The sequence below is a fragment of the Mugil cephalus genome, chromosome 4, assembly GCF_022458985.1.
Source record: "Mugil cephalus isolate CIBA_MC_2020 chromosome 4, CIBA_Mcephalus_1.1, whole genome shotgun sequence".
NCBI lineage: Eukaryota > Metazoa > Chordata > Actinopteri > Mugiliformes > Mugilidae > Mugil > Mugil cephalus.
The window spans coordinates 2312784-2326062 of record NC_061773.1 but is presented as its reverse complement, the minus strand read 5'-3'; the positions used below and the strand labels follow the sequence as shown (position 1 = coordinate 2326062).

The window sequence follows — 13279 nt, the reverse complement described above, 5'->3', positions numbered from 1 at the left end:
ACAGAAAGAAAAAACGAAGAGGTACAATATGAGTGAAATTATGTCTTCCTAAGTGCGGTGAAGTTGTTATTTTATTAGATAATACTTGTATTTTATTTTTTTATCTTTTAGTCTTTCTTTTTATTAGTGCTTTTTAAGAGAGTTTCTTTTATATGCAACTAAGCTACTGTGGACAAGTAATGTCCCTTGATAATTAAATTCTATCTAAGTCTAATTGCGGGGAAAGTAAAATACAAGTATCTAAAATAAGATATAAAGACACAATCTATAGAGTAGCCTGCCACCACACCATTTACCATTTTACTTATTTTCGTTAGCCCATTGACGAAATTAACTGAACTCATAAATTCAGATTTATCTACCTGATTTTTAGGTTATACAGATATATATAGATCTCTCATTTTAGAGATCTATCATTTCAACCAAAACCAAATGAATATAATAATAAAAATAATAATAATAATAATAAATGTTTACATTGCTGTGTAAAAAACGTAGTGTAGTGTAGTGCAGTGTAAAAAAATAATAAAAAATAAATAAATAAAAAATCAAAACCTCTCAAAATCACGTCTCTTCAACTTCTCTCGCGATGTTCTGGCAATTGTGCCGTACACGTCATATATACCAATTGCTAAATAAGCTAAAGCTAGGCTAACTAGCTGCTACAAAGTAACATGTAGTTGGATTTACTGAAATTGTCAACGAAGGAGCTTCCAGAGTGATCGGGACATGGAATTGAGAAATATCAAGGACCAGGTATTAAATGAATCTTTTTGCTGTTGTCTTACTTACCGTTAGAGAACCAGGAGTACTTCTCACTCCTGCAGACCTCTGGCTAGTAATGTTAGCGACATGACGAGGAAAGTTTTCTAAAAGGCATTTTAATGTCACGAATTCGTTGCCAAGGCAAGATAGACAAATAATAGTTTAGGGAGATATTTGCAGCATCGGTTCCTGTATAATTTGATGTTTGAATTTGGATAAATGTGTTTAAATACTGGGACAATTCAGGCTCCAGGTACACAAAGTACAAATACAACCAAAACATTTTACACATCCATGACACATTTAATTCTCGACTATCTTTTAGTTAAGATGCATTAGTCATTGCTCAAATTTCCCTCAAAAATCCTCAACATTCACAAAGAGTGCGTGGTGTTTGCAAAAGTTTTAAAAATACATTTTTCTTCTGTAAAATACATGGCAACACTATTAAAAAATACTTTTTTGTTATGTTGTTGTTTTTCCATTTAAAATGCTTCACAGAGGTCAGCTCATTCATTTAGATTATTCCTGGAGAAGTTAGTCAGAAAAATGGCATCCCGGCTAAGTTATAAACAGTTTTATTACCTCCAGTGGGTCACAAAAAGGTTGCAGATGAAAGCCATTCATCTAAAATTACTCCTGTATTATCACTGCCTCTCGTGGCCTGCTCCTTTTCTGCAATAACACTATTTTAGATATCATATTAAACAGATTTTAATTTCATTTGTTGCTAATTTTTCACATCTGTCAAATGTGTGTTTCAGTCTCCACTGGTCCAGGCCATATTCAGCCGCAACGTAGAAGATGTGACATTTTTGCTGAACCACAACGAAGATGTGAATTCACAGGTAGAATTACAAATTACCTCTGCACTCATGATGTCTTTATAAGCTGCAGGGTTTTATGGTCCACTTGTGTTTCAGCAGCCTGTGTAGATTTTCTTGTGGATGTATATATACCAGTATATATGTTTGTTCAAATACAATGACACTTTTATGCTAAAATATAAAGCAAGAGTGGAAAAAAGATAAAGTTTTATGTCAAACTCTAGCTAAGATTACACATTATATAAAAAAGAAAAAAGCATTGTCTGCCACTACATTGTTTGCTTTTTCTCATAGGACCAAGAACAAAGCACACCACTGCATGCTGCTGCTTATTTGGGTGATGTCCATATTATGGAGTTACTTATTAGTTCAGGTAAAAAAAATAAATCTTTTTGGAAATATGTCCCACTAAATCATTAATCCAACAAATCAGTCACATAGAATAGAATTAAAACACATCAATAAATGTTTTTGTTTTATCATTTTGCTTCAGGTGCTGATGTCAACGCTAAGGACCAGGACTTGTTGACTCCTTTACATAGAGCTGCTGCCTCGCGAAATGAAGTATGTTCATATTTTCATAATGCAAAAGAGTAAAGTCACTAACGACCAGATCTTCATGTTTGACTCTTATTCTGTAATGTTTTTTCTTATCAGAGGGCTGTTGAGCTGCTGTTAAAACACAATGCGGAGGTCAACTCACGGGACAAATTCTGGCATACACCTTTACACATGGCTGCTGCAAACTGGGCGATAGGCTGTGCCAGAGCCTTGATACCACATGCTTGCAGCTTGGATGTAACTGACAGGTCAGGAAGGACAGCACTACATCATGCAGCGCACAGCGGCCACAGAGAGGTAAACTGTAAAGTCAGCAGCATCCGTTTGAACCTTTCAGTTTGATAAGTTATCAATGCTTAACAGTAATTAACAGTAATTATGATCGGATTGTCTTAGTTCCTGGCAGCATTCTGGAAAAATATATTAATTAATTAATCATCATTTGCGCTTCTGTGTAACCGAAATATGAAATAATTCTTTTAGAATAAATGTTAAAGTATGTATTCAAGACAATAATTACACTGTCCACTGGATCATAACCATTGACATGAGTTTAATAGACACACTGGTTTATAGAGCTATCATGTTCCTGCAGATGGTGAACTTGTTCCTGTCTAAAGGTGCCAGTGTAAATGCCAAAGATAAAAAGGACAGGCAGCCCATCCACTGGGCAGCATACCTCGGTGAGTGACATCACTTCATTGTTTTTACTGTTTTACGGAACATCTGTCTCCATCTCAGGATTCTTAAGTATTGTTCATTTGCATCACACTCTATATTGTAGTTGTATCTCAGAGAGTTCATATATAATTGTGAGAGAATATTGTAAGTAGTAGAAATGTAATATTATTTCATCAGCTGAGTGTAGAGTGCTTGAAGGGAAAGGCTGATTGATTTAGAGCACTAAATTGGACATTCATAAAAACAGTTCAGTTGGTTTAAATTGGGCTTATTGTTGAGAGAAATGTTGCCAACTGTGTGTCAGTGTGCAGGTTACAGGCTTGCAGGTGAATGTAGGTTGGATGTGCTTTGGGCAATTAAATTCAGACACTGGAGCTCAATGTTTAGCTCTTCTTTCAGGACATGTGGAGGTTGTGAAGCTGCTCGTGTCTCACAGTGCAGATGTGATGTGCAAGGACAAACGTGGTTACACTTCGCTCCATGCTGCAGCTGCCAGCGGACAAATAGATGTGGTCAAATACCTGTTGAGACTGGGAGTTGAGGTAAGGTGGCTGTGGCTTGGTATTATTATAGTATGTGTATTATGTGCATACACCGATCAGATGCAACTTTAAAACCACTGACATAAGAAGTGAATAACATTGACCATCTTCTGTCAGTCCAATGTGATATTCATTCGCGTGGATGTTACTTAGACATGTATCACCCACCTAGAGCAGACCAGACACCCCCACCCCATAGCAATGACACTCCTTGATGGCAGCAGACATCCTCAGCATGATGCAGCCTGACACAGACACAAAAACACAGTTCAGGAGCAACATGAAGAACAGTACAAGGTGTTGACCTGGCCTTAAATTCACTAGATCCCAAACTGATCAAGTATCTGTGGGAAGATCCACAGAGGCCCCTCCCCTCAACCCATAGGACCCAGAGACCCACAGGACACCCTCAGAAGGCTCATGTCCATTCTCTGATGAGTCACAACTCATCATGGTCATAATGTTATGCCTGATCAGTGTACAGATTGTGTTTGTGGGATTTTTCCTCTCGTACTTTCTCTTAAGTCTGCCATCTGTGTTATACTCATTAGTGTTTTTTTCCCCCTCTCCAACTCAGGCTGATGAGCCTAATGTTTTTGGGAACACAGCACTCCACATGGCTTGTTACACGGGTCAGGACACTGTAGCCACTGAACTGGTGAACTGTGGTGCCAACATCAACCAGCCCAACTACCACGGCAACACGCCGCTGCATCTAGCCGCCGCCTCCTCCAGTGGGGTGCTGTGTCTCGAGCTGCTCGTCAACAATGGTGCTGATGTCAACATTCAGGTAAAGAGGATGAAAAAAGAGGAAATAATTTATAAAGAATAATTCAGTATTGCTTGTGTCTTTGGTTAGACATGTTTTTTTTTCTTTGTTTAACAGAATAAAGAGGGGAAGAGCTCTTTGCATATCGCTGCAATGTATGGGCGCTTTACAGGCTCCCAGATTCTGATCCAAAATGGTAAAATATTTTACATGAACTCTCCATACGTATCTAAACCTGAAGAATATGTGTTGATATGTATGTATTTTCCTTCTGTGCACAGGTTCAGAGATTGACTGCGTTGACATGCATGGAAACTCTCCTCTTCATGTTGCTGCCAGATATGGTCAGGAGTTATTGATCAGTACTCTGCTGACTAACGGTGCTGAGAAAACCAGGTAATCCCTGTTAGAATGGTGGCAAAAACTCAGTAACTTTAGAAAGAATTTGATTTTCTAATTAACGAGTTGGTGTTTGGCTTTTAATTAGTGACACATGTTACGTCTGGGAGATTTAATTCAGTGTCATTGAATCTGTCAGATTTTATTCAGTGAAATTAGAAAATATTTTAAAATCTAACTCAACAACAGAAGTTCAATAAGGAGAGACCTAGTGCAGAATGGGCATTTGTTGTACTGTACTATTGTAAGTGTATTGAAGACTATATAGAGGGACGGTATCATGGATGATGATGAAGGCAGGTAGTAGCATAGCCAGTAATGGTGGGAGCAGGTGGTGGAGTTAGCAGGTGTCAGATGGAGACTTATGACTCTTCAGACTTAGAACAAGAAGAGGTGGAGATGGACCAGACAGATGACCTAAAAGCAGAATGACAGATTTAAAGTGAATTTAAAGAAGAAGGGGAAACAGGAATTGATGTGTTCACCTTGGAGGGAGAAATACAGAACACGACGGGACAGATGTTCCTTATTGAACTCTTTCAGTCTCAGAGTTTAATTATTGTGGTCTGTAATTACAATTTGATGTGATTATCTCTAAAGACAGGGCGTTCATGGGATGCTTCCACTGCATTTGGCTTCGCTCTATGGTTTTCCAGACTGTTGTCGCAAGTTACTGTCTAACGGTGAGAATGTGTTTCATCTCATCAAGCTCAGTTTTTCCATTTTAAACCCCTTTTAAGTCTAGCTTCCAAGTCACCTCATTAAGTGTTTCACTTGTAACATATTTCAAACAGGACAGTTTTACAACACCATGCCAACTCTGACCGTTGGTCCAACGCCAGCAGTGGGGTTTGATATCAACACGTTGGACGATCACGGGAGGACCTGTCTGCATGCAGCCGCCTCTGGAGGGTCAGTGATGAACACGCATAGTGCCTCTGACTATTTTTGCTCTCTGAATTTATCTGTTAAGGCCTGGGCTAAACCCAGACAGATAAATATAGTATGAGCTGCAGCAGTCCTTGTCAGTACCACTAACTACTGTAACAAGTAATTGCATTTGTTTTTATTTTCCAACTGCACATTGATGATATTGTCATCTATTAGAGTTACTTTCCTCTGCATGCAGCAGAAAACTTTACATATGTTTGTGGGCTCTTATGAGAAACTTGGTTCTTAAACTAAATGAATGTATAATTTTGTTTTCTAGAAATGTCGAGTGCCTCAACTTGCTGTTAAACAGTGGTGCTGAACTGGATATTAAGGATGATTTGGGAAGGTACGCAGTGCCGAGCTGAACGTCTGGATGTAAGAACTGAGCTGTGTGCTGGTGTTAACCTGATATCACGGCTGTGCTCTGTCCTTGCAGATCTCCTCTGCACTATGCTGCAGCAAACGGGAACAGCCAATGCACAGTCTCTCTTGTGAGAGCCGGCGCAGAGGTCAATGAGCTGGACGTGACGGGCTGCAGCCCTCTGCACTACACCGCTGCTTCGCACACCTTCTGTGGGTGAGGGGCTTTACCTTTTATAACTTTAGTCAGCTGCTTGGCTGGTTGGTCGATGTGCTCTCCTCCAAACAAATGCTCAGTCATGGTTTTCAGCAGCATTTTGTCCTTTGTAAACAGGATGTTTGCATAAAGCACCTGACAAACAACATGATACGTATTCTAAGAATAGTTAGCTGGCTTGTTTTAGTGCCCTGATAACCTTTGTGTGTGTAGGTTTTATTGAAAACATATGAGCAGAATGTAACGGTGCACGCTCACTGCCTCTGAATATTTTTCACTACAAAACAATTTAGTCAAATTGATTCAATGTGCTGCACATCTTTATTATTCATTAAAAAATACAATGTTAGTGGTCAGAATCCACTCAATGCACCATTGCAGATTAATTCATCTTTCTTCAAGTGCTCGTCTTTCTTTTTCCACAGAGGGGAGTCTGAACAAGACCTCATCGTGGAAAAGGAACAAGAAGCCTCTCTGTAAGTCACAGGTTGTTTATTGTGAACACAAACCAGATTCTTTTCTATTTCTATCATTATACTACTAATGTCCTCTAGTGTATGAGGATCCACTCATCTTCTCATCATTAATATAATATATAAAGGGCTCTAGAAAATCATATTGCTTATTTCGTATTAAAACTAGGGCCAGGACTCGATTAAAAAAATTAATCTAATTAATTAGAAGCTTTGTAACTAATTAATCGAAATTAATCGCATCACTTAAAAATATTTGACCTGAGAACAGTGAGAAGCATTTTTTTTCACTTGGATTTTGGTATCTACATTGAGTATTGACTGAATACATAAGCTTAAGTAACAAAACACTGTTTACTTTTTTTACAAGGTGGTACTTAACCAAGACCAACAGACTAGGGGTGCAAATCACAGTAGCATAAACTGATTTTGAACTCAGCTTGATGTAAACATTAATAAAACTCAGTAACCAATCACACAGGCTCCATGTTGTCCCCGTGTGATGTTCTGGGACAGGTCAGGACAGTCTGAAGACAGAGAGCTCTGAGGCTGAAGTCCTATAATAATGAAGTGCACCGTGAGACAGAGAGAGGTCTGTACCTATGTCTGAGCACATGTCAGCTGTTCAGCTGCAGCTGAGGAAGCTCCGCCACCACAACGAGTGCTTTTTTTTTTTCTTTTTTTTTTAAGAAGCTCCGGTAGCGAGCGGCAAAATACGGGAGGATACTGTAAACCAGCGTGGATCCGGTGTGTTATCAAGGCTTGGTTGCCGTGCTGAGGCACCAGGTCGGTTTGAGCTGCGTTCGGGCTACATCAAAACTCCTCAGGCAGTGTCATTGTCGGCGGCTGTTTTTGTGCTCCAGTAGGCCTATAATCAGTTTACCTCAAACTCGTCCAGTGAGAGACGTTCCATGGTGCAAAAATAAGTGTCATTAAAATGCGTTTTTGTGTAGTTAATTAATCTTAATTAACGCGTTAAAGTCCTGGCCCTAATTAAGACACATTTTTTTATCAAAATCAAGTGGAAAGTGCCGCAAATGATACAGATATTCTGAAAATGAATAACACATAAAGCAAGGGATCCTAATCTTCCTTGACTCTTTGTGTCCAGGTGTTTAGACTACTTGCTTGACAACGGGGCGAACCCAACTCTGAAGAACAGCAAGGGTTACAGCGCAGTCCACTATGCTGCAGCTTATGGGAACAAACAGCATCTCGAACTGGTCGGTAGATGATGTAGTTTTCAGAATTTGTCTCTGATTAACTGACTGCCGCCTGGCTCTAATCAAAGCTTTATTCCTCTTGCAGCTCTTGGAGATTTCTTTCAACTGTCTCGAAGAAGCTGAAAGTAATATTCCAGTCAGTCCTTTGCACTTAGCTGTAAGTATAAATATACTGAATGTGACTTCTATATGAAGCTCTTCCTGTTAACATGTGTTTGACCCTGTCGTCATGTTGCTACAGGCCTATTATGGTCATTGTGAGGCGCTGCATTTGCTTTGTGAGACGCTGGTGAGTCTGGATGTGCGGGACATCGAAGGCCAAACTGCTCTCCACCTGGCGGCTCAGAGAGGCTTTTCCACATGCGTGGACGTCCTGTTGAAGCACCAAGCCTCCTACACCCTGAAGGAGCACAAGCACAAGTGGACGCCGCTCCACGCTGCAGGTGTGGATGTGTTTGGAACCTGTTGAGATTAAACATGAACAATTATACAATGCATGTTTTGTTTTAGTGTCCTGTAAATGTTTATGTTGAACAAACTTAGTGGGAACTTCTAAAGAACAAATGTTTCATTTTATTCTCCATTTCCTGTGTGCAGCCGCTGAGGGCCAAGTGGACTGTCTGCTTTTATTAGTCAACGGGGAACAAAGTGCCGACATCATTGACAGTCCAGACACACAGGGACAGTGAGTCACTTCACATTTCAGATTATTATTTGTCTCCTATTAATTTATTGACTAAGAAAACATCAAAAATGAAGATTTGTGGCATGACAGACTGAATCTCTCATTTTGAAAATTTCCATGAATAACTGAGCAAAGGTCCAGATAAATGTCTTCGTCACTGACAGTGTGTTGTCATTTTCTTAGTCTGTTTGAGTCTAGAATGGGAAGTAGGTATGATTATAAGTTTGGGGGGGTCCTTGGCCCGAAAAACGTTGAAGACACATGTCCTATGGTGCTGAATTCCGCGTGTTGTCTTTGTCAGGACTGCTCTCATGCTGGCAGCTCTGGGACGTCACACCGATTGTGTCCATGTCCTGCTGGAGAAAAAAGCAAAGGCAGATGCTGCAGACAAACAGGGCTTCACTGCATTACACAGAGCTGTGAGTGTGTACACATCTCTCTTTTTTAATTCTGCTTTATTCTCTAATTGAATTGAAAATCAGACCTTTACAACCTCGCCAACACATCTCATTTTCCCCCTTGTGTCCTACAGGCCATGCTGGGGAGTGAGGATTGTGTTTCTGCTCTGTTGGAACATGGGGCTTCTGCCCTGTGTAGAGACTCTCAGGGAAGGACTCCTCTGCACCTGGCAGCGTCCTGCGGTCACACAGAGCTGCTTCACACTTTGCTTATGGCTGCTAAGAGGTTGGACCCTCTGGACTCCATGTTGGACTACAGAGGCTACACGCCCACTCACTGGGCTGCCTACCACGGTGAGGCCTCTGAACAAAGTTAACAACAGGCTTTAGTTCAGGGTTATATATACACCGATCAGCCACAACATTATACAACATAGACCATACCAGGCACCCCCACCCCATAGCAATACCACACTCCTTGACAGCGCAATGTGTTGATCATTTTGGGATCTAGTGAATTTGAAGGCCAGGTCATGTATCTGTGGGATGATCCACAGAGGCCCCTCCCCTCAACCCATAGGACCCAAAGACCCCCACTAACAACATTATGTTATCAGACACCACAGGACACCCTCAGAAGACCCATGTCCATTTTAATGGGTAGCTGATTGGTGTACATAATAACATACATGAATAGACAGACATTTTTAGAGCAGCGCTCTGTTCTGTATTAACTAATGCATGAAGGTTTTAATAATAATCATCTGTTTATTGTTTCTGATCTTCTACAGGGCATGAAGGGTGTTTACACATTTTACTTGAAAACAAACTTTTTAGCAACCAGGAAGGAAACTTATTCACCCCATTGCACTGTGCTCTGTGAGTACTGTAATGCATACATATATTTATATACATACAAACGTAGACTTAAGTTACAATAAACATCTTGTCTGTTCTTCCCTCCACATAGAGTTAATGGACACGATGTTGCTGCTGGACTTCTTGTGAAAGCTGTTGGTTCCCAGATAGGCAGTGTTAGTGATGCCAAAGGAAGGTGGGTTTAAATAGAAGTCTAAAATGTTTAGTTTCATTTTAAATCTGCAAAGAAATGATCTGACTAGTGATATATCCTTTCAAATCATTTGCAACATGATTGTTACCTACAAGTTCTTCATACCCAAAGAAGTGTTTAAAAATGATATGACATGTAAAGTTTTATCAAATCATTTTGCGTTTGTTGAAGGATTTCTAAATTCAACTTTTATACGATTTGTTTCCCGCCGCTGTATGCAGAAAGATACAGACTGAACAGTATTTCAGACTCTGACTGTGTCATCCTGTGTTTTGGTGTGTGCTGTGCAGGACTCCGCTGCATGCAGCTGCTTATTCAGGAAGTGTTGCTGGGCTCCAGCTGGTCCTGGCCCAGGGAGCAGAGGTCAATGCTGTGGACAGCAGTGGATGCTCTGCTCTGATGGTTGCTGCCGACTGTGGACAGACCATGGCTGTTGGTATGTGATTGTGGCAAGGTCACATAAAGATGCATGTGCACCTTTAAGAAGTTTCTCATGTGTACCCTTTCATTATTTTTGTTGCACCAAGCCTTGTCGTGTTTACGGCCTGTGTTCGCTCTTGTTTATTCTCTTCATTTTAGAGTTCTTGCTGCACAATGCCAAGCCAGACCTGACCCTGGTGGATGTCAATAATAACACAGCCCTTCATTTAGCCTGCAGCAAGGTCTCACACACACACACACACAGACGAATGGACTGAATGGACTGCATGCAGTGGCACATGAACTTTTGCATGATAGTAGCAGCAAGAGATTATTTTACTATCTCACAGATCCGGTGATGGCTTGTTAAAAATCTACTCTGCAGGGTCATGAGATGTGTGCCCTGTTGATCCTGGGAGAGATCACCGACCCATCCCTCATAAATGCAAGAAACAATGCTCTCCAAATGTGAGTTTTTCTAATGGCACTAGCATCTGCATGCTGTTATTTCAAAATACATCCTATCAAAACTTGGAACAATGAAATAATGGAAATAATCAGCAGTCAGACATGCCTCTGTGTCTGTTTTTCATGCAGGCCCCTTCACATTGCAGCAAGAAAAGGCCTGGCCACAGTAGTGCAGGTGTTACTGAGCAGAGGAGCCGCAGTCATGGCCGTAGACGAGGAAGGTATGCTGGAATAATTAATGTTTAAGTGACGGAATGTCATTTGAGTGCATGCTTCCAGCCAGAAACTGTGTAACACTTTCCCTGTGGATCGTCTGCAGGCCACACACCAGCTCTGGCCTGTGCCCCAAATAAAAACGTAGCTGACTGCCTGGCCCTGATCCTCTCCACCATGAAGCCTTTCCCTCCCAGAGAGGCCAGCACAGCCACCCACTTCAACCCCATCCTGAAAAACTGTGGCATCGCTGCCACCTGTGGCTCCGGTGGAAACTTGTGTCATGCCTGAGTTCATTAAGGTTTCGGCCAACGCTACTGTGTCGTCCCAGTGTAGACAGCTGCACATATTGCATTAACTCATGTACCAGTAGCAGTGACTGCTTTTCTAAAATCTAGTCTTAGGCATTACTTAAATTAGTAGACCGGTTACGAGTTATTTGAATGAAGCACTAACTGTTCGAAATTAATGGAAGTTTAAACGTGAGCACACTACACAAGCCTTCCCACTTGAACCTCTTTCAGTGTTTTTTTTTTTTTTTTTATATATATTTGAGCTCTTTAACCAAGAAAGCCAATCTCCATCTTTGTCCTCAGCTGATACGAGAATCCTCATGCATTTGTTGTGTGCATGTTTTATTTACGTCTGTGTCTAATATTAGACACTGCTTCTTAACATACTTATAATATCTAACAGGTGCTGTGAACCTTTTATGCAATTAATAAGACACTATTTTCTTATCCAGACCAGGGTGTAGCAAACACTATGCTAGTATATATAACTAATAATGTTATCATTTACTGATTTACATTTCGAAGTATCAGTCACAAGCATGTCTCTAGTTTTAGTATTATAGTTTACCAGGTCTAGTGTATATATAGTTCTTAAAACAAAGTCGAAGCTTTTACTTGTATTATGTTGAAAATCCCAAATGATTGAGAATAAACCTCAGGTCAGTGAGTACTGTATAGTAGGTGCAATAAGAAGCACATGTTGAGCTGGATGCTACCAAGTGAAAAAGATATATTTCAGTTAAATAAGCCAGGAAGAGAAAGATCAGAGAAATAAAAATCATGTGTTGCACAGGAAGAAAATCATTCAGGCTTTGAGCTTAAAATGTATTTTTAGTGAATGTGATTTTCAACTGTGTTCCTATATAAAAGTTTTTTTGTTTTTGTTTTTTTAAATATAAACCAACACAGTGCAAAACACAGATGTTTGGCATTTTAGTTTCAAGAGTCAATATCTTATCAAATGTTTGGTTTGACCAATCAGTCACTTGTTTCAGCTCTACATCTGATGTTTAATTATTGAAATGAAATTGCCACAATTTCTATGAAGCACCAAAAAAAAACCCTGACATTTTGTGTATTTTATAATTATTTCTTTGTGATTTTGTACTACAATGTTCTCTGTGTTTTAAGTGGAAACGATCCCCAAAGTGACTGGTAACATTTGAGCATCCAGTATTTGACATTCAGTGAAACTTTACATATTAAATGTTTCAAATGTTGTAAGATTTCAAATTAAATTGGCAGCGTCTTCAATCTTTTTAATGAGTTTCTAACTTATTATTCATAAACTAACACAATACACCTGTCACTGCCTCTGTCTTTAAAGATCCCTTGTATTTTTTAAATGGTGTTGTATATTAAATATTTTCTTTTTTTCCAGCATTGTAAGCCACATACAATCTTGTCCTAAGAAAACCTGAAACGCTTTAAGCTGTTTGCACATTGACACGAGAGTGCGTTTTGCAGCAAGTGTCATTTGTAGTATTCTGCAAATGTTTGTTTCTGCACTTAAAATTAGTGTTTAATTAACTGCAGCAGTCTGTCTGACATTTCTAAACATATGTCGCCCTGAAATAATGGAAGTCAGGATTTTTTTTCTGATGCTGCATTTCATTTCAATAATCTGTGTCTTCCAAACAGTTTACTGAGGTTTAGATGAAATAACTTGAATACTCTGTGGTTCTCTTGTGATTATAATTCATATGACAGAAAATAAATAAATTACTACCATCTCTAAGGTTTGTGCAGTTTTTGTTCTCAGATTTAAGTTTATTTAAATGTGAGAAATGTTTGAGAAATGATGAATTGTGTGGTGGTTTTAAATGAAGCAGGTAGAGCATGAAATAGAAAATTCTATTTCTGAATACTTTGCAAATTTCTAATGTGACAGAGTGAAACACACAGAAACCTTAATATCCTGGTTTAAATATTTAAATGAATCGTTTCTATAAAACTTTTGTTCTGTTCTCTTGAGATCTC

General features: G+C 39.6%; 1 protein-coding gene across 1 annotated transcript; it reads left to right on the top strand.

The window, feature by feature from the left end:
• The first annotated feature begins 611 nt into the window (after window positions 1-611).
• LOC125007145 (serine/threonine-protein phosphatase 6 regulatory ankyrin repeat subunit C-like) lies at window positions 612-13037 on the top strand. Its single transcript, XM_047583758.1, has 28 exons — window positions 612-756; window positions 1530-1613; window positions 1887-1965; window positions 2086-2156; window positions 2250-2450; window positions 2749-2836; window positions 3234-3376; window positions 3954-4166; window positions 4263-4341; window positions 4427-4541; window positions 5145-5227; window positions 5339-5456; window positions 5755-5823; window positions 5914-6054; window positions 6480-6530; window positions 7639-7750; window positions 7836-7907; window positions 7992-8193; window positions 8348-8435; window positions 8737-8854; window positions 8968-9187; window positions 9625-9712; window positions 9804-9887; window positions 10196-10341; window positions 10485-10567; window positions 10711-10793; window positions 10923-11014; window positions 11113-13037. The coding sequence occupies exons 1-28, from the start codon at window positions 730-732 to the stop codon at window positions 11295-11297; spliced, it is 3135 nt and encodes a 1044-aa protein (XP_047439714.1). The 5' UTR covers window positions 612-729; the 3' UTR covers window positions 11298-13037.
• Window positions 13038-13279: the final 242 nt, after the last annotated feature.

Bases quoted from the DNA above. Each gene is read 5' to 3' on its own strand.
- LOC125007145 (XM_047583758.1), top strand. From the start codon at position 730: ATGGAATTGAGAAATATCAAGGACCAG. The intron at 4,342-4,426 runs GTAAAATATTTT...TTCTGTGCACAG, and splicing joins CCAGATTCTGATCCAAAATG to GTTCAGAGATTGACTGCGTT. The intron at 7,908-7,991 runs GTAAGTATAAAT...ATGTTGCTACAG, and splicing joins TCAGTCCTTTGCACTTAGCT to GCCTATTATGGTCATTGTGA.